We start from the raw sequence: 20,926 nt of genomic DNA, 5'->3' as shown, positions 1-20,926 counted from the left end.
GAGGGTTTTTTTGAGGGTTTTTTTGAGGGTTTTTTTGAGGGTTTTTTGAGTTTTTTTTTTTTTTGAGGTTTTTTTTTAGGTTTTTTTGAGGGTTTTTTAGGGGGTTTTTTTAGGGTTTTTTTTGAGGTTTTTTTTTTTTGGGAGGGGTTTTTTTTGAGGTTCTTTTTTTTTGAGGTTTTTTTTTGAGGGTTTTTTGAGGGTTTTTTGAGGGTTTTTTTTGAGGTTTGTTTTTTTGATTTTTTTTTTGAGTTTGAGTTTTTTTGGTTTGGTTTTTATTTTTTCTTTTTTTAATCACATCCTCTCATCCCGGTAATTCCCAGGTGTGAGCAGTGCTCGGTCCTTCCTGGCTCTGGGCATGGGGAGATGTGTCCCAGGCCCTTCCTCTTTCCCTCTGGCTCTGCCTGCCTTTACCTGCTTAATTCTAAATGTTCATTAAGGCAAACGAGCCTGGGGAGGCTCACTTTACTCACAGCCCTTGCTTGAGGAGCTGCAGCCCCAGCCCAGCTCGGCCCCTCTGCTCCCCCCTGCATCCACCTGAGGTGATTTTTGTGGGAATCACCCCACAGAGCCTCGAGGAACCTGCACTGGTGTTGGGGTGGCTGTGCAGGGCCCCAGTTCTGTGTCCCACCCCTGTCACCCTCCTCATGGGAGCCTGGACTTTGTGTCACCTCCCCTGAGTGTGCAAGTGTGGCTTGGCTTCAGTGCTGGTGGCTTTTCTGTGCTGGCTGGGGGGTGGGTGGGGTCCCTGTGGGGGCTGCAGTGTCCAGCTGGAGCTGGAATTTCTCCAGGATTCACCCTGCACTGCTCTCCAGCCCCTTCCCAGCTGGGGAATGGAGATGGGATGGAGAAATCTCCATCTCCATCACGGGCTGGAGAATTCCAGAGGCTCCCCACGTGGGGGTGGATGGATGGAGAGGCCTCACTCAGCCTGTCCCAGAAGATCCACATCCTTTCTCCAGGAATTCCCTCCTGTCTCAGCCTGGATTGCTTTACATCCCCTGGTGCAGCAAGCTGGGCCACCAAAGTGTGGGCACAGCCACACAAAAATGGTGCAAAACCCTCCAAAAGCTGCACTGGGGTGTGAGGCACAGATCCAGCACCTGTCCTGCTCCTCCCACCTTTGCAATGCTCATTTTTGGGTGCTGTGGAGCCACCCCAGGATCTCCTCCTGCCTTCAGCTCCCGTGGGTGTCACCAAGGCAGGGCTGGGTGGAAGGTGGAAGGGTTGGGTTGGATTGGAAGGGATCTCAAAGCTTGTCTTGTTCCAACCCCCTTCCACCACCCCACGTTGCTCCAAGCCCAACATTCCAGCAGATTTCTCATTCTGTACTGGTTTCCACATGCTCTCAGTTGCTGGGGTAGGAAATATCCATTCCCTGGATGGAAGCCACCACATCTGCCCAGGCTTTGGCTGCCTGGTGGCCACAGAGCCCTCCCTGCAAGGCTCCATCCTGTGACAATCCTCAATGTCCTTTTCCCTCAATATCTCCCATTTTGTCAGGTTTTAGTGGGATAAGGAAGGAAAAACTCAAACTTTTGGCTTCGAAATAAAAGTGGCTTGAATTTTGGAGTTGTGCACAGGAATGACTGGAATTTACTGCCTTTAAGCCAGGCCCTCTCTTGTCTGAGCCTGCCCTCCTTCACCTCTTCTTGTTTCTGTAAATCCAGCTTTGATCTTTGCTTAATCTGAGCTATCACCCAAAAAAACACAGGAAATTATTCTCTTATAAGTGGGAAAAAGATGAAGTTATCAGTCTGAGCCTGATGCTGAGCTCCATGGAAGCTGGTGACAAACACTGGGTCAGTTATCTTTGGGACTGAGATCTGAGTTCTCTCCCATTCCTGCTGCCCTTCCTGTCCTGGTGCCACCTCTGCACAGCCCCAGTTATTGCTGGGCTTCTCCTGGAAGGAATTCCTGTGTGTGGAGCAAAACAGGCTCTTGTGAAGCTGTTGAAATCCCCTTTTGCTGACAGAAATCCCCTTTTGCAGTGAGCCCTGGGATCAGCACCCCTTTAGGAGACTCTTCCAGAGGGTTGGGAGCTGTGTAATGCTCCCATTAAATCCCAGAACTTTCTTCTTCCACTCTTTGCTCTGTGATGAGGATCTCTAATTCCCATCTGTGCCACTTCTGGAGCAGAGGGTTCACTCATCATCCCATCCTTCCTGCCCATATTTTTTGGGGTGATAACGCTGTTATCACTCCTCTGATAAGGATTTCACAGAGGGAACCGGGCATGGAGCAGCCCTCCCCAGGAATCCACGGGCATCATCCATCCTGGAATGCTCTGTGCTGTCTGTGCCACGGCCAAGGGGAGCTCCTGGGGGTCTGGGGTGGGCAGCAGAGCCCTCGGGGCACTCACGGCTCCCTGTTTTTGTTGCAGGTTCCTCGTCCCCGGCTCGGCCCGGCACGCCGCTGGCCACATGTGGCACTCCACCTCCGCCACCGCCCCGACCCCCGTCCCGGCCCAAGCTGCCCCCCGGCAAACCCCCCGTCAGCGATGTGGTACGTGGGGACGGGCTGGGGACACGGCCGGGGGGTGGCGGGTGACATTCCCGGTCTGGAGTGGGGCGATGGAGGGGACGGAGTGACCCGCCGTCACCGGGATGGGCTTTTCTAGGATTTACTCGGGTAAATTCCCCGTGGGAAGGGCTATGCCCACCAAAGCTCTGCTACCCTGGTGATGCTGGATGGGTTATTCTCATCTTTGTTCTGCCAGCCTGGTGGTGCCAGGTGGGTTGTTCCCACCTCTGCTCTGCCAGCCTGGTGATCCCAGCTGTGGGTTATTCCCACCTTTATTCCTACCTTTATTCCCACCCCTGCTCTGCCAGCCTGGTGATGCTGGATGGGTTATTCCTACCTTTATTCCCACCTCTGCTCTGCCAGCCTGGTGGTGCCAGGTGGGTTGTTCCCACCTCTGCTTTGTCACCCTGGTGGTGCCAGGGGGGTTATTCCTACCTCTTCCCACCTCTGGTGATGCCAGGTGGGTTGTTCCCATCTCCCACCACCCTGGTGGTGCCAGCCCTGGCTCGGCAGCCATGGCAAGGGCAGGGAATGGGCTGAGGTGGGAATGTGCCCCAGGGAAGGATGCAGGGGCAGAGCAGTTCCAGCCATCCCAGCCCCAGCTGGGCTGTGCTGTCCTTTGTGGCTGCTCCAGGTAAGGTGTGAGGGGTTTAGGATGGTGATGAGGGTATGAAATGCCCCCTAAAGGACCCCTGGGGGGCTGGGAGCTGGTGGGCACTGCTCCCCTCCCCATGCCCAGCCCATTCCATGCACCCCACAGCCTCTGGAGCTCCCACCCTCGGTGTGGAAGGCTGGGAATTTCAACACCCACCCCACACGATGGTGGGGATAATCTCTTTTCCCAGCTCCAAGCTAAAACGCCATTGGTGCTAAAACAACTCAAGTTATTCCCTTTTTTTTTTTTTTTTTTTTTCCTCCGGGACACCAGCAGAGCAATCGGGCGGGTCCAGGCAAAATTTTCTTTGTTTGATGCAAACGTTTCTGTGTGGATTTTGTTTAACTTTGTGTTATTTTATGTTTCTCTCCAGTCCAGGCCTTTTAGCCCTCCCATCCACTCCTCCAGCCCTCCTCCGATAGCACCTTTAGCCCGTGCTGAAAGTACTTCTTCCATATCTTCCACCAATTCCCTGAGTGCAGCCACCACTCCCACCGTTGGTAAACACACACAGCGCTGCTGTTCTTTCACCTTTCCTCCATCCTCGAATAATTCCCGAGGCCTTTCCATTCGCTAGAGAATCCTCTGGGCTCGGATTCCTTTAGTTTTCATCAGGGTTTTAAATACTAAAAAGGGTTTGAAGGGGAGGGGGGTGATGGATCAGGGGGGTGATGCTGTAGAGGGAAGTTTTTCCAAATGTTGTGGGAAATGGATGTTTGGTGGAAGTCAAGGGAATTAGAATGTAAAATGTGTCTCTGGGCTGTAAATTGGGGCAAAAGAAGCTTTTTTTTTTGCAGGGGATGCTTGTGCCTGGAGGGGAGTGGGGCTGGAAGCCAGACCTTGGGAGGCAGGAATATTAAATCTCTCGGAATGCCTTAAATTCCCCCTTGCCCCTAAAGCAGTAACAGGAAAAGGGGTTTGGAAAAGCCTCTTCCCAGCCCCCCGGGCATGTCCTAGAGCAGAACCAAACACAGTTTCCTTTTAGAGGAATGTCCTGAGAGAAAAGTGGGGTTTGCCAAAACCCCGGGGCTGAGATGAGGAACGGGAATCGAGTCTGGCTGGCAGCTCCCAGCTCCAGGTGCTGGGTCCCCCCACGCCATCCCCCCTGTCCCCTCCTGTCCCCTCCTGTCCCCGCTGCCAGCGCTCCCCCCTCCATCCCTGCCAGCTCCTCACTTCCTGCAGCTCCATCTCCTCCCAGGAACATCTCCTCCTTCCTTTGTCTTTTCTTTCCAAACCCTCTGGAAAACCCAGCCTGGCGGGACTTCCCGTGTGCTCTGTCACTGCTGTCACCTCGGGGAGCGGTGGCATTGCCACCAAGCCTGCCTGTGGTGGCTGCAAGATGCTGGTGACAAGGTGCTGGTGGTAGCACAGCTGTCCCCGTGGTGCTGGTGGCACCGAGCCCTCCCCGTGGCTTTGCTGGAGTCTCCGGGTGCGTCTCCATCCTGTCGTTGCTTCACTCTCAGGTGTTGTGGGTGCTCCGTGTACCTGTTCGGGCTGTTGGTCACTGTCACAGCACCTTGCTGGATCAAATGTCACCTGGACAGCGAGTCCCCTGTGCCACAGGCCACCACTGGTGGCACTGGCAGTGGCCTTGAGCGGTGCCTGAGGGCACGGTGGGCACAGGGACATGGTTTTAGTGGCCCAGGCTGAGGACAGGGATGGTCCCTGGGGCTGCAGGAGGGCCATGGGAGCCACCCAAGGGCTGTTCCTCCCACTCAGTTTGGATTCCTTTTCTTCTCACGTATTTTTGGGAACAAAAGCTGCTGTTTGATGATTTAATGACCTCCCCGTGCTGAGCAGAGGTTGCTGGGCTGGGGGGAGAAGCAAGGATCCCACACTTTCCATGGAGGTTTCCTTGGAGAAGAGCCAAAATTGGGGCCCTGGGGCCAGCCCTGACTGGGCAGCTCCAAATGGGGCAGCCAGGAGGAGCATCCCAGATTTTGTAGGTGTTGCACTTCCATCTCCATACACAGACTATGCTGAGTGGGAAGGGATCCACGAGGATCATGGATCCAACTCCTGTCCTGCACAGACCCCCCAACAACCCCATCCTGAGCATCTCTGGCAGCCTCGGGGCTGTGCTCATTCCCTGGGGAGCCTGGGCAGTGCCCAGCACCCTCTGGATGAGGAAACTTTCCTGTTGGCATCCAACCAAAACCTTGGGAAAAGCTGAATAAGGCACAAGCAGAGACAGACAGGGTTTGGGATCTGCATTGGGAAAGCATCTCCTCCAAGGCCAGGGCAGGCACTGGAGCTGGGTGAGCACCCAGGAAAATCCACAGCAGAGCAGGGAGAACCTCCAACTCCCAAAAGATGAAAAGCTGGGGTGGGAGGTGTGCAGGGATGGGCAGGGTGGGATCAGGGACCACTGCAGGTCCCAGGGGGGCTGGGACACCCCAAAGCAGCTGGGGCTGGAGTCTGTCTCCACCACCTCCCCCATCTCCCATTCTCTGGGGCAAAGTCTGATGGATTTGCCCGGAGCACGGGCAGGGCTGTTCCATCTCCGTGTCCTCCGTGCTGTTCTGGTGTGCTTTCCTCGTTTGGCTGCATGTCAGATTGTCCGGACAATTCCCGGCAGAGCAAGGAGCTGTTTGATTCCCATGTCGGTGCCCCCTCTCCCGTCATTCCCGTGTCTCTGCCTCGATACAAGTGCGCTGCTTGGTTCCACTTGGGATCCGTGTTTTCATTCTTTTTGTGTTCTTTTTCTTTTCTTTCTTCTTTCTTTCTTTTTTCTTTCTTTCCTTTTTGCGTTTCTTCTGCTTGTGTTATCAGAGGATGATGCTTTTATTGACAAACTGCCCGCGTTTGAAAGGCGCAGTGAAACGCCGGCAGGTACTGTACTAGCAGGGAGTTTTTCCAAGCAATCCGCCTCCGGAGCACCTTGCATGACAGTTTCTCAGTGACTCAAAGGACTTGGAGGTGGAAGGAAGGTTTGGCACCTCCTCAATTCCAAAAAGTTCATTTAGCAGCTCAAAAAAGCTGTTTCACCCCCACCCCCCGGCCTCACATCCCGAATTATTCCAGCGTGCGGTGGCTTTGGAAAGGGGAGTGCAGGGAGTGCTGGTTGTGATGGGAAAAGGGAAGACTCCAGCTAGGACCCGCTGCTGTGTGTGCGTGTGTCCGGTTCTCTGCAAGTGTCGTGTCCTGAGATGCGAGTGCAAACAGCCACGTTGTGTCCCTGTCCCTGAGTGTCACCGTGGGGCGGCCCAAGGAGCAGCATCCCACCGGGAATGCTGAGCAGGCCCCGCTGGCGGCAGCGCATGAGCCGACAAATCTTCTACCGCAGCCAAAAAAACCATCCAAACAAACAAAAATAAGAGCCAGAGCACCCCTCCAACCTGCTCACCCAGCGGGGGCAGAACGACTCTTCCATCTGGGCTTCCATAGCTTTGCTTCCCCGCTTTCTGTCCCCCGAGCCAGCGGCCGGTGTCGCGCCCCTGTCCCCGCACCGCCTCGTCCCCTCCCCGTAGTGACATTAATGACCTGCTCTGTGACTCACACTGTGTCCTTCTCTCTCCCTCTCCTTGACCTTTCCCATCCCGCTTCAACTCCTGGCCATACAGAGAATGAACAGCCTTCCCTCGTTTGGTTTGACAGAGGAAAGTTTTATTTGACTTTCGAAGGTAAGTAGCGCACAGCACGCCCGGTAACCACCACTCGCTCTCCCCTCGCTCTCTTGCTCCCGGGGTTCCCTCCCAAGGCTCCATCTGATCCAGCTTTTTCCAGGCTCCATCCAATCCAGCTTTTTCCAGGCTCCATCCAATCCAGCTTTCCCGTGCGGAATGCTATGGCTGCTTAGATGACATCGCCAGTTCCGAACCGGAATCGTTTTTGATTTGATTTGTGCCCATTTGTTCCGCTGATCTCTTTTTTTTTTTTTAATTATTATTATTTATTTTTTTCCTCGTTGATTTCCTTCTCAAAAAAAAAAAAAAATTATTAAAATAATTCTGCTCAAGCGAACCAAAAAAACCCAAAGGAACATTGGGAATATTCCCAGATGGAGGTGAAAACCAGGGAGCGGAGCCGCTTGCACTGCCGAGGAACTTGACTCTGCCACCCAGGGCTTCTCCCCGCTTCCCATCTCAATTTTGGGCAGGAAAAAGCTCCGGGAACAGCCCCTGAGCTTGTGCTGCTGGAGGGGCTTGGTTGGAAGTGGTGGAGGTTTTTGGGGAAAATCTCGGTGTGGGGCCCATGGCACCTTCTCTGAGCAGTGTCACATCCCGGGGAGGACAAAAGGGTGAAAGTGAGTGGCCGGTCCCACTGGGCACTGAGCCAACCTTTTCCTTTTAACACCAGGAAGAAAAGCAGGAGGTTTGTTTGTGGCAGGGAGGGATTCCCAAAAATCCCAGGGAGGGAAACGCCTGGGAGCTGTTGTGGTGCCTGCGGGCAGAGCTGGGGGATGCTGCTGCTGCCCCAGAGGATGGTTCCATGTGTGAGTCTCAAAGTGTCCCCTCCTGCCCAGGGTGGCACTGCCTGGCTGGGGACAAAAGGAGTGGCCCAGGGTGGCCCTGCCTGCCACGGGCTGCCTGAGACCACGGAGCAAACCCATCCTGGTGCCGGTGATGGCTGAGCAGAGCAGAAGGAAGGGGTCAAGGTGGTGACCAGGGAGGTTGTGTCCTTCCTTTCCTCCTTTTTCCTCGATCCCAAGGTCCCCACTCTGACAATTCCTGCTTTGATGTCCCCACTCTGATGGCATCTCCCAGCTTGGACCTGGAGGAGCTGCATCCTCCTGCTGCTCAGGGCAGTTTTGCTGTTTCCAGTCCAAATCCCTCTTTGGGTTTCCTTTCTCAGGAGCTTGTTGGGAGCTCTGGGAAGAGCTGAGGATGGCAGGGACAATGTTATCTCTCAGCAGGAATATTCCAGCTCCACATTCCCCCTGCTCCCTTCCTGCCCTAGCACTGCACCTTTGGGGCTTTCCTTGTGCCTTGGAATCTTAAACTTGTATTGGAATTCTTGGTTCTGGTGGTGTGAATGGCCTGGAGCACGGGGTGGGATAATCCTGGCACTGCAGGAGTGTGGCACTGATCATCCCACAGCCCAGCAAGGAGCTGCCTCACTTCCACACACTGGATTTCCTGGTTTATCTCTAAATATCTAAGCCAAACTTGAAAATAAAATAAAATATATATAAACTTCTTATGCAGGGAAGTGAGAGCTGAGTTTGTTGTCTGGAACTCAGGGCATGGAATGCCAGAAGGGATATTATGGTTTTGTTTTGGATTTGGGTTTTTTTTGTGTGGCAAGATCCATGTGCTTGATGAACATGGGGCAGTTTGTCCCTGTGTGGAAGGAGGTGTGGTGGTGCTGTCGTGCAGAGTCGTGGTCTGGGATCTCTGGCTAATCCACAGCTGCATTTTCCACCTTTTGTAGGGACAAAGAAGGCAAATTAAGCTGATCTGATGTTTGGATCCATAGCTGGATCCAAAGCTCCATAAAGCAGATTTTTATTTTCTCTCTGATTTGTGCAAATGAAATGTTTATAAAAATGACTTTTGAAGGAGGAGCTGAAAAGGCAGGTTTGGGGTGGAGTTGTGCCACAGCAACTCGATTTGTCTCTCAGGTTTCTGGACAATTATTCCAATGCTTACAATAGTTTATACTTCTCTTTTTTAGTGAAAACTTGAGTGTAAAAATTAATTTATTCTCTGAAGCCACAAAGAGAAGGATTTATGGATTCATGAGGGAAGAGAGGAGGGAACCAAGAACCCCAAATTCCTCTCACACCATCTTCAGACCATTAAAAATGAGGATGTTTTGTTGTTGCTGCTGCTCATCTGGATTCACATTCCACAGCTGAGCCTGGGGATCCATGAGATCTCCCTGTTCATTCCTGATTTTTCATCCTGGAGAATCAAAGATAACGATGCAGAGGAACAGAGGAAAAAGGAGAGATGAAAAATGAGGAGAAGAGTGTGGTGGTGTGGGAGACCCCTGCCCCACATCCCATACCCTGGTCCAGGTTAAACCCAGCTGGAATTTGTGCATTTGGGAAGTGGGAATTTGGGAATCATCCTTCAAATAATGATGATTCCATTGCCAAGCCCTTCCCTACGAGACAACCCTGAGGCTCCTCTGCTGGTTGACACCTCCAGTTCCCCCCTCCACAGCCAGACTTGGTGGATGTTTTTGAATCCCATCTGTATTTTGGGGTGGACGCAGTGGGAATATCCCACAAATATTCGCGATATTGGCTGGGTGTGATGCTCTGAGTGTTGCTGCTCTGGGTGGGGAGCAAGGATTTGCTCCCAGGCGTGTCTTTGGGAAGGACTTTTAGAAAATGTGTTGTCCCATGTCCCCTCAGCCATGAGGTTTTGGGGTGTGGTGTTCTGGTTTTTGGGTTTTGGGGAGCTCCCCGTGCCCTCATCTGGAGCTGTGTCTGTCCTTCAGTGGGAATTCCATTGGGGAATCCCTGCTGGATATCCTGGCCTGTGGCCTCAGGAGCAGGAGGCTCATTAGGATAATGAATGTGTGTGGCAGTGGGTCTGGTGTGTGTGTGTGTGAGATGTTCCAGCTGCCCATCCCAGCACAGCTGGATGTGATCCCTGAGCATCCCCATCCTGGGCTGCAGCTGGAATCCTGGATTCCCCTGAGCCTCTTGGGGTGTTTCACCACCTGTGGCTGCATCAGTTTTTTAGAAGGGAAAATCCCTCATCTGAGCCTCTAGGAAAGAGCACTTTGGATTTATCCTTCTAATCCTAAGAATTGAGAGTTTTCCATGAACACACAGGTGCCTTGGGAAGGTGTGAGGATTGCTCCTTGTTGGTGCAAACCATCATTTCTCCCCTTCATCTCCCCAAACTCCAAGTGCAATTGAAGTGACAGAAGTGCTTTCCTCGGGAGATGTTGCAAATCCCAATTTCCTGCTCCCAAACCCCTGTTATTCCCAGGGGCAGCAGCAGGGAAAGAAGGGAAAGGATCATTTTTGAGGATGGCCCGAGCAGAAGAGCTCACCAGGAACGTGACACGTTTTGCTCGGCTTTGCTTCTCCCTCATCCACTGCCTGTGGAGGTGCTGCCTTTCCTGGGGCTGGCATTGGAATTCCTAAGGCTCTGGAATTTCTACAGCTCTGGAATTTCTACAGCTGTGGAATTCCTACACATCTGTAATTCTGTAGCTTTGGCAGGTGCTCAAAGGCTCTGAGCAAACCCAGGGCTGGATCCATCCCCTCTTGCACCAGTGATGGTGATGGAGTGAGCTCCTCCCTGCATCTGCTGCCCCTCTGGAGTCTTTGCTGTTCTTTTTTAGCTGGTTTGGGGTAAAAAATAATCCTCGTGCTTCACCTGGTGTACAGGATGTGGTGTTAAAAAAGGTTCTGAAATGGTGCATTGCAGGAAATGGGTGAGGCTGAGGGGCAGTGACCACTCCAGGATTTTTTGGTGTCTGTGGGATCAACACTTTGGACATCTGGGCTGATCTTTGGTTACTTTCCACGGGGAAGAGGTGAGGGCTTGGCTGTGCCAGCCCCTTGGTGGTGGGCACAGGACTTGTGGCCCCACAGAGGGTTTCCAGCACACCTGGAGCTCCTGAGGAGCACTTGCAGTGATGAGTTCATCCTCAAATGTCTTTTGGAAACAACAATTCCTGGCCAGCAAAGGGAAACCCTGCAGGGCTGAATTATTTTAGAGCCTGGTGAGTGCCCATGGATGCACAGCACCACAAAGCAAACCTTCCCCCTTTTCCAAACCACGGAATCCTAGAATGGTTTGGGGTGGAAATTAAATCTCAGCTTGTTGCAGTTTGTTCCATCTTCTGCTGTCCCAGGTGATTCCTGTCCAAGCTGGCCTTGGACTCTTCCAGGGATGGGGCAGTCACAGTTTTTCTGTGCCAGAGCCTCTGTTTTTCCAGGTTTCTGATGATTTACAGATTTCCTGTGGGGCACTGAGGGTTTTGTGGAGCGAGTGGGGTGTGGAGGATACCCCGACACCCACAAGGCTCAGGAGAGTAGAACAGAGAGTGCCAGGGATCCCCCTCAGCATGGGGGGACATCAGGGGACACTGCCAACACCCCGGGGACAGCCTGGTGACACAATGAACGCCCCTCAGCCCCGTTTTTGGTGGGGCCCCAAAAAAGCGACTGTAAAAACTGTCATGCAAAGCCTGCCGCGTGGCAGCCCCGCATGCCGCTCCCGCCTGGCCACCTCCATCCTTTTCTTTGCTTGCTTTTGGCAGCCGAGCACGGGGTGGGAAGGGGAAAAAAATATCTTTTTTTAAAATTATTTTTCCAAAACGTTTCAAAAGCCTCATCCAAAGCTCGGTGTGGGGTTTTTTTTTGGCCATGATTTGCCCATTGAGTCAGGCTGTGGGGCACGGCGAGCTGCTGTGGTGGCCTGGCAGGTGTCAAGGGGAGATTTTTGTTCTGTTTTAGGCTCGTCAAGAGGTCCCAGCCCCCTGACCATGGGGGCACAGGACACGCTGCCCGTGGCCGCCGCCTTCACCGAGACCGTCAACGCGTATTTCAAAGGGGCCGACCCCAACAAGTAGGTGCTGATTTTGGGGTGGATTTTTGGGGTGCAGGATATCAGCAATTGATGGAGAGATGGGAACACTGATTCATGATCAGAATTCAATTTTATTCAGGTTTTCCAAGAACTTATCTCAGTAAGGTTAATAATTTCTACTACAATAATTAGGTTAAAAGGTCATACAAGCGACTCGTGCATTTTTCAATATCTTTATGGTAGGGGGTTGATTGATTCTTCTCCCTTAAGCAGGTTTTTAATCCCGTCTTCTCATAAGCTCAAAGTTCTGTTTGTCCTCGCCATGGCATCCTGGTCACCAGACTAGATATATTAATTAAGTCTGTGTATTCCCACAGTAGGAGAGTGTCACTAGATGGGCACAAAATTATCACATTCACACCTTCGAGTTGTGAGAGGAGATAAAAGGATGTTTATTTTGGTTTGGGGTTTAAACAGGGCGCTGGTTTATTTACCAGCAGACCCAGACTCATTGGATCTTTGAGCTGGATCTCAAAGAATGGAGCTGTTTTCCATTAGACACCATGCTAAAAAACTCTTCTAGATCATTGAATACTTAAAGAGAGAGCACAGAGATTCTTGAGGCTTTTCAAGTGTCTTAACAAGTATAAGGGACCTCCTTGCACTGTGCACAGCTTTTATTCTTTTGTTTTGTATAGTTTGTTATTTTCTTCTTTAATTAAAACCTTTTTTGCCTTTTCAAACCACCTCTGATCAGCCATCTCACTCATTATTTTGAAGCCTATTTATTTTTTAGGAAGTTGCTAGCAGTGCTCAAAGTGTGATGAATCCTTGTAGGGTTAATGTGGCCTCACACAAAAAATCATCAGAGAAGGGAAGACAGGATGTGATGTGGCCTGGGGTGGCCAGAGGCAGGACACTGCTGTGGTTTAAAAACATTTCAGCTGTGGGAAAGGGAGGTGAGGGTTTTGTGTGAGGGATCCCAGAGAGTCTGAGCCTCTGGTGGCCTCAGAGAGAGCAGAGGCAGCACAAGGGCTGACAGGGATCTTTTATTATCACCCTGCTTAAAGCTTCTTATTTCTTCTGCCATGCAGCATTTCAGTGAAATTCATTTGTCTTCAGTCTGGCCCTTTTTGGGTTTTATCTGTTTAGAAGGTCTTAAAGTACAGGTGGGAAAACCCTGCAAGTTTCTGTTGGGTTGGGAAGGGTTGGGAAGGGCTGCCACCCTCCCTGTGCTGCTTGTGCTCTCTCTGAGGCCTCGGCTGGGGAGGTGAGGACTGTCTCACCCTGTGCACGGTGCAAACCTCCCCTCATTGCTGCATTTTGAGCTGCCTTTGCTCCCCCCTGGCCGTGCCGGGCGCTGCAGGTGCATCGTGAAGATCACGGGAGAGATGGTGCTGTCCTTCCCCGCGGGCATCACCCGGCACTTCGCCAACAACCCGGCCCCGGCCGTGCTCACCTTCCGAGTGCTCAACTTCAACAGGCTGGAGCACGTCCTGCCAAACCCCCAGCTCCTCTGCTGGTAAGGCTTTCTGCCCCCCTCAGCAGCACCCCAGGGAAATCCTCGAGTGAGGTTTGCAGAAATGGATGGCCTGAAGTGACTTCCTTGGGAGGAGGCGATGATTTTGGGGAATGAAACTCTCAAATCTTTAAATGCTTGATAAAATCTCAGGATGGTTTGGGCTGATGGATCATCAGGATTATCCTGATAGGTATCAGGATTGTCTTATCCCATGGGCAGGGATAAGATACCCCAGGTTGTCCAACCTGACCTTGGGCACTGCCAGGGATCCAGGGGCAGCCACAGGAAATCTGGGAATTCCATCCCAGCCTCTCCCCACCCTCTCAGCCAGGAATTCCTTCCCAATATCCCATCTAAATCTACCCACTTTCAACTTAAAGCCATTCCCTGTGTCCTGTCCCTCCATCCCTTGTCCCCAGTCCCTCCCCAGCTCTCCTGGAGCCCCTTTAGGAGCTCTGAGCTCTCCCTGGAGCTTCTCCTCTCCAGGGGAGCCCCCCCAGCTCTCCCAGCCTGGCTCCAGAGGGGCTCCAGCCCTGCAGCAGCTCCATGGATTCCTCTGGACTCTCCAACAGCTGCATGTCCTCCTGCTGTTGGACCCCAGGGCTGGGGCAGCTGTGCAGGTGAGGCCTCACCTGAGAGGAACAGAGGGGCAGAATCCCCCTCTCTCCTCCTGCCCACACTGGAGGATCAGCCCAGGACTTGGGGAAATCTGAATCCTGGTGCAGATGGATCAGGACAAGCTGGAGTTGTGTGGGAGGGAGCCAATATTCCCCTGGAGGTGGGATTGAGTATAGTCCAGCTCTCCCCTGCCCAGGCAGGTCATCCCAAGGGTTCATTCTCCTCTGTGCAGTGACAACGTGCAGAGCGACTCCAGCTCCAAGGAGTTCTGGGTCAACATGCCAAATCTGATGACTCACCTAAAGAAGGTATCGGAACAGAAACCTCAAGCCACCTATTACAATGTGGATATGCTCAAATACCAGGTAGGCTGTTTTTTTGGTGAGATAAAACTGTGCCAAAAAAAAAAAAAAGGCAGAATTATAGCTGTAAAAAATGGTGTTTCCCTAGTGCAGAGTGTGAGGTGGGGGCTCATTGTCCCACTGTCCCTTCTGTGTTGGGTTGTCTGGCTTTAAGCCCAGCACTAAATTCAGTGGGAATTCCAGGTCTTGCCCCTAAATGCGATGTCGGCGTCTGTGGGATCGACACAGGGAAGGGAAGGGAGAAATGGGATTTCTCCCTTCGGCCCTATGGAAACTAAATGTTTTTTCTGTCATTTTGGAAGGTGTCTGCCCAGGGTATTCAGTCTACTCCATTAAACCTTGCAGTGAGCTGGCGCTGTGACCCTGCAAGCACTGACCTGCGCATCGACTACAAATACAATACTGAGGCCATGACCACACCTGTGGCTCTAAACAACGTCCAGTTCCTCGTCCCCGTCGACGGAGGAGTAACCAAACTTCAGGCTGTGCTTCCTCCTGCTGTCTGGTAGGGATTGCTCATCCTGTCCCTCCCTAGGATTCCCATCCTGATGCCAGGAGGGGCTGTGGGTGGGAGCTGGGGGCACACTGGGAACTCAAACCTGCCCTCCTCTTGGAGGAGGAAATATTTAACCCCACTGGGATTCTCTTTCTCTTGCCATTCCCACAAGAAAATGGTCTGAGATTAAGGGATATCAGCCCTTATTTTGTGTTTTGGCTGCTTTATCCAGGGTTTAGAGGGAGGCACAGCCAGGCCCTGGCACAGGGTGACCAGAGGAGCTGTGGCTGCCCCTGGATCCCTGGAAGTGTCCAAGGCCAGGCTGGAGCAGCCTGGGATAGTGGAAGGTGTCCCTGCCCATGGCAAAGAGTGGGACTGGATGAGTTTTAAGGTCCCTTCCAACCAAAGCAGTCTGGGATTCTGGGATTCTGTGGAAGGAAGGGTGGCTGTCACTGCCAGAGGCATTGGCACGTTTCCATCTCCCTTTCCCATTGCTCACCTGCAATCCTCACAACAATCTAATATCTAATACAATTAGATAATACCAAATATCTAATGCAATTATTCTGTTTGAAAAAGCCTTCCAAGACTATCAAGTCAATCCATGAACCAAACACTGTGAAACCCAAATCCAAGCTCCCAGAATTGCTGCTGCTCCAGAGAGTGGCACCAGAGCAGTTCCCTCCAATCCCCAACCATTAGCAAAATTCAAATTACTCCTTGGCACTTTCTTGATTCCTACAGAAATGCTCTTCTCCATGTGTTTGCAGGAATGCTGAGCAGCAAAGGATATTGTGGAAGATCCCTGATATCTCCCAGAAGTCTGAAAATGGAGGTAAATCCTGCAAATATGCATGTCATTAACTGGGACTCCTTCAGTTAGACCCTGCCCCACTGGTGGTGCCAGCACACAAGCCCAGACACTCCCATTCCTGCTGGGGCTTGCTGGGGACACAACTATTGAATTTGGGAGCTTAAAAAGCAGGGCTGTGTGCCACCAGGGCTGCTTTGCCAACCACCTTGGCATGGCCAGGGCCATTCACACAATCCCTTTCTGTGACTTAGAGATGGGGCTCCTGAGAGGCATTTGAAAGATTTTTATCCCATTTTCAGTCTCATGTGAAGGGTGAGGCAGTACAGATGTTACAATTCACACCACAGCAATCAGAAGCCAAACTACTTCCTAATTACAATCCATTATAAGCTCTTTTTTTGGCCTGTCAGCTTTTATTAGACAATGTTGCTGATGCTTCTGAGCTAATCATCTATTAAAATACCCCACGTGGGTCTTGCTACAATAGTTCTATTTCTTCAGAATATCTAATTATTTCTCTAAAATATCTAATCTATTTGCAAGGTCATCACTTGAAACTTGTTTCCATTTCTCTCTCAGCAATGTCTGTTCTATCCTGTGGCATTTCTAAGTCAGCATTTCTTATCTCAGAGTTTGCACACAAGGCTGTGTGAGCCTCTGCCAGGCTTTGAGAATCCTCTGTAAATCCATTTCCCACATGCTGGGATGCCATGGAAATGCCATGGAATAGGACAGACATAATTGAGAGAGAAATAGAACTGGAAACAAGTTTCAAATAATAGCCTTGCAAATAAGACCAGATACTTTGGAGAAATAGAACTGTGAAAGGTGCATTGTAGTAGGTCCCGTGAGGGGTGTGTCCTGGGTTGCAGTGTGGGATGTACACAAAGTATTTATTCTATCACCATCTTCATGAACTGTTGGAACCAAGTGGGGCAGTGCTCTAGTGTTTCCAAGCCCCTGCCTTTGGGCTCTTCTGCTCATGGCCCATCAATGCCTTGCCCAGGACTCACAGGGAACTCCCTCCAGGAGCTCTCTCTGTTTAATGGGCCATCAAGGAGCCACTGCACGACTCCTCATCCCATTGGGAGATGCTCCCAATGCCCAGGGGGAGGAGCCAAGCATTCCCACCTGGAGAGAATCTGGGATTTGGGACAGGACAAGCAGCCCTGAGCCACTGGATTCCCAGAGGAGCAGAGCTCCCAGACCTTTCTGTGGGATCACTGCTTCAGGAAGAGCCCCTCACCTGGACTGCTCCCCCCACCCTGCTCAGGGTGTGTTCTGACTCTGGCAGTGCTCCTTTGTGTTATTGCATTGATTTTATTTTATTTTTACCTTTTTACCTTTCTTCTTATTAAATTGTATCTCTGACTTGGAGCCTCTCACTTGTTTTGCTTTCAAACCACAACAGGGTTATTTTAAATTATTGGCTTTAGGGCATTTACAGCATTATGTGGCAAAAGCTGATAAGCCAAAAACCACTTCTTAATGGATTGGAATTAGGAAGTAGTTTGGCTTCTGACTGTGATGGCGTGGATTGTAACACCTGTATTGTCTCACCCTTCACATGAGACTGAAAATGGAATATAAGTCTTTAAAACGCCTTCCAGCTGCTCCCACCTCTGGGTCAGCAAAGGGCATTTCCCAACCCTCCATGCTCACAGGGGTCTCTTTGGGGTTTCCATACAGGTGTGGGCTCTCTGCTGGCCCGGTTCCAGCTCTCGGAGGGGCCGAGCTCCCCAGCCCCTCTGGCCGTGCAGTTCACCAGCGAGGGCAGCACCTTGTCCACCTGCGACATCGAGCTGGTGGGCGCCGGCTACCGCTTCTCGCTCATCAAGAAGAGGTTTGCGGCAGGTCAGTGCCTCCCTGGGGATGGCCATGTCCTTGTGGGTCCCCTGGGGCTGGGACATGATGCTGGCAGTGCTGGTGTGGTGTGTGGGGACAGAGAGGACAGCAGCTCCCCTGTGTGAAATCAGTCCTGCTGTCGCTTACCAGCCGTGGATTGCACGGCTCATTCCTGCTCTGCATGAAAGGCAAGGGCTGGGATCTCCAGGGCGTCTCCAGGAAGAGTTTTTGTCCCGTTGCTGCAGAGAATAACGAAGATTTTTCCTTGTGTTTGTTGCTCCAGAGAATATTGAAGGATTTTTCCTTATGCTTGTTGCTCCAGAGAGTAACGAGGATTTTTCCTTATGTTTATTGCTCCAGAGAATAAGGATTTTTCCTTGGGTTCTTTGCTACAGATAATGTTGAGAATTTTTCCTTGTTTGTTGCTCCAGAAAATATTGAGGATTTTTCCTTGTGTTTGTTGCTGCAGAGAATATTGAGGATTTTTTCCTTGTATTCCTTACTGCAGAGAATATTGAGGATTTTTCCTTGTGTTTGTTGCTGCAGAGAATATTGAAGATTTTTTCCTTGTATTCCTTACTGCAGAGAATAATGAGGGTTTTTCCTTATGTTTGTTGATGCAGAGAATATTGAGGATTTTTCCTTATGTTCCTTACTGCAGAGAATATTGACGACTTTTTCCTTGTATTCCTTACTGGAGAATATTGAGGATTTTTCCTTGTGTTTGTTGCTCCAGAAAATATTGAAGATTTTTTTCTTGTATTCCTTACTGCAGAGAATAACGAGGATTTTTCCTTATGTTTATTGCTCCAGAGAATAGTGAGGATTTTTCCTTGGGTTCTTTGCTGCAGAGAATAATGAGGATTTTTCCTTGTTTCTTGCTGCAGAAAATATTGAGGATTTTTCCTTGTATTCCTTACTGCAGAGAATATTGAGGATTTTTCCTTGTGTTCGTTGCTGCAGAGAATAATGAGGATTTTTCCTTGGGGTTGGTGGAGGTGGGCAAAAACCTCCTGGGAATCAGGGCTGCTCCCTTCCCCCCAGCTGATTTCTGATCCCATTTCCAGGTAAATATTTGGCGGATAACTGATGGAAGCTTATGCAAGTCTCTGGAAAATACTCTGGAAAATCCCCAAGGACTGCTGTGCGTGGAACGGGTTTTAATTACAGTTTAAGGAAAATGAACTAAATCCTGCACTCGGGACATTTCTGTTGGAAGTGTCGACGACTTTCAGCATTTTTTTTTTTCCTTGGAAAAACACCGTCTTGACCAGTCCTCCAGTATTTACTTCTAGATGTAACATTGTTAATGGTTTTAAAATGTAATTATTGTATTTGTAAATTGTACTCATTCCAGTAAGGCTGTATTTTGGCAGTTAGACACTTGAGTTTTAGCATTTTACCATTCATGAAATGGATGTAATTTAAACTGTGGTATATAAATCTAATAGTAGTACTGTTGAATGGCACAATGCTTACAGAGGTAGATTGCATTTTGTCAATATATACAATTTAAATACGATACTGGTAGCTGTTATGAAGGGGGTGCCTCATCAAAAAGAGAGTTCAGTAGAGCCCACAGGCTGATTTGATTTTCCTTCAGTCCTTAGTACGTCTCATAGCAATCAATAAAAAGCTCAACCTTCAGGTTTAGCTGGTCTAACTCCAGAAAAAATATTGTTGGGAAGGTGGAGGTTCCTAGGACAATCTCCCAGGAAGAAAAAAATTTCACTTCTCACTCCAAATTTCCAGCCCCATGTTCTCTTACAGCTGCAGATTCCCTGTTGGGATCCCAGCAGCTCTTCCCTGCCCCATGCCCAGATATTTTGCAGGGACACAGATGAGGAAAGAAGCAGCAGAGAGTCTGGGTGGTCACCCTGAGCTCACAGCACTGGCACAAAATGTCATTGCTGGGTTCAAAGATGTGTTTTCTGAGCTGCCTCAGGACATTGGGTTGTGTTTTTACGTTGCTTTGCTGGCTTTTTTTCTGCCTTTCCCCCCGATTTTTGAAAGCTCTACGGGTTTAGAAAATGCTTTAAAGAATTGCAGCTGCACCTGCTTCTCTATTTTAGCACCCAGGCAGGAAAATGTGGATGGAGAAACACTGGGAAACAATTCCCTAGGGAACAGGAGCAGGAGCCCAGCTCAGCATCAATGGGAGCAGCTCTCTTGTAGAGATGGGAAAACACATGGAAGTCCTGAACTGGAGAATGGAGGATAAAATATTATCCCTCAGTGTTTTCCCTTTCCCACTGTGTGCTGCTCATTCCCGTGGATTTCAGTCTCATCCTGCTCCTGGCAACACAGTGAGAGCGTTGGTGGCACTCGTGGTGCTGCAGCTGCTGAGCTCAGCTTGTCAAACAGGAGGATTTGCCAAGATCAGGAGCAAAAAATGAAAGAATCTTGGTGAAATTAAACACTGATGTACACAGGAGCATCCACTGAACGGGGTGCTGGGGCTTTGGGACTGTGTGAGGTGACAAAAAGTGCTGATTTTATGAGTGTTGCCAGGATTAGGGTGATGCATTTCCACTGGGAAGGAGCCTGGATGTGTTGGGAAGTGCTCACAGAGCAGTTTGATGAAGGGACACAGAGATCTGTGCCCATCTGAAAAGAAAAGAAGGAAAAGTGGGGATATTTCAGGTGTCAGGCTGAAATATGGGGGGTGAGCTGTGTGTGAGCTGACAAAAGGCAGCAGCAGGAAAGGAAAAGCACAATTCACTCCCACAGCTTCCCACATCCTCACGGGTTTGGGGAGTGCACTCCCCAGTGTTCCACTCCATGATTTTCCCCCTGAACAGGAAATTATGTATAAAGTGTGGAGTTCACCCCTTTCTGACACAGAAATATAGGGCAAGCCCTAAGAATCAGGTTTATGGTGTGTACAATTGTTCCAAACTCATCCTTCCAAAAGAGATTTTTGGCACAGACCAGAAGAAAAAAAAAAATGGATTTATAATGTAAATATTACCAGAACATAGAGATTTTACTTTATATTTCATTTGAAAGACAAGGTGTTTACATTAGCATTGGGTTTTTTGAGTGCTTTTTGAACAGAAAAAACCCATAACCCAAAGGCTCCCAAGCTCATCCTGTTTGAGCTGGTGAACAAAACAGAGGTCACTTTTTTTTGGGATGGAGCCCTCATGGCCTGGGGAGAGAGATGGGAACAGTCTGGGACATTTTGTCCTATTTCTGGGACATGTGGGATGTGTCCCAGCCCCACAGGGACACAGTCCCAGCTCCAGCCACTGGCAGGTGACACCAGCCCTGTGACGCTGGGACCAAAAGCAGCAATTTGGGACAGGTTTGTCCACACTGCTCTTGGCAGCTTTTGGCACAGTGTTTTCTCAGAGTGCCCCATTCAAGCTCTGCTTCACCTCGGTTTTTAGGCAGGAAAATCTGTGTATTTTCAGGGAATTAATCAGTTTGGGGTTGCCTGCCCACTCGCAGAGAGCAGCTGCAGCAGCAGGGAGGAGAAATGGCAGGGATTTGGTTTTGTACAGATCCCAGACTGGGTTGGGTGGGGAGAGATCTTAAAAATCATCCTGCTCTACCCCTGCCATGGGCAGGGACACCTTCCACTATCTCAGGTTATCCAGCCTGGCCTTGGGCACTGCCAGGGATCCAGGGGCAGCCACAGCAAATCTGGG

General features: G+C 50.4%; 1 protein-coding gene across 1 annotated transcript in view; it reads left to right on the top strand.

Annotated features, from left to right (window-relative positions):
• SGIP1 (SH3GL interacting endocytic adaptor 1) overlaps positions 1-20,926 on the top strand; it is a 52,719-nt gene extending 31,793 nt beyond the window's left edge. Inside the window, 10 exon segments of the mRNA XM_083867761.1 lie at positions 2,344-2,502; positions 3,549-3,675; positions 6,739-6,798; positions 11,544-11,655; positions 12,983-13,138; positions 13,989-14,121; positions 14,421-14,623; positions 15,385-15,449; positions 17,118-17,282; positions 18,341-20,926. Coding sequence (XP_083723887.1) covers positions 2,344-2,502; positions 3,549-3,675; positions 6,739-6,798; positions 11,544-11,655; positions 12,983-13,138; positions 13,989-14,121; positions 14,421-14,623; positions 15,385-15,449; positions 17,118-17,282; positions 18,341-18,363 — 1,203 coding nt within the window. The 3' untranslated portion in view covers positions 18,364-20,926.

Source organism: Zosterops lateralis, assembly GCF_965231275.1.
Source record: "Zosterops lateralis genome assembly, chromosome: 9".
Classification (NCBI taxonomy): Eukaryota; Metazoa; Chordata; class Aves; order Passeriformes; family Zosteropidae; genus Zosterops; species Zosterops lateralis.
The sequence above is the reverse complement of the archived record's forward strand: the minus strand, read 5'-3'. Positions and strand labels throughout refer to the sequence as shown.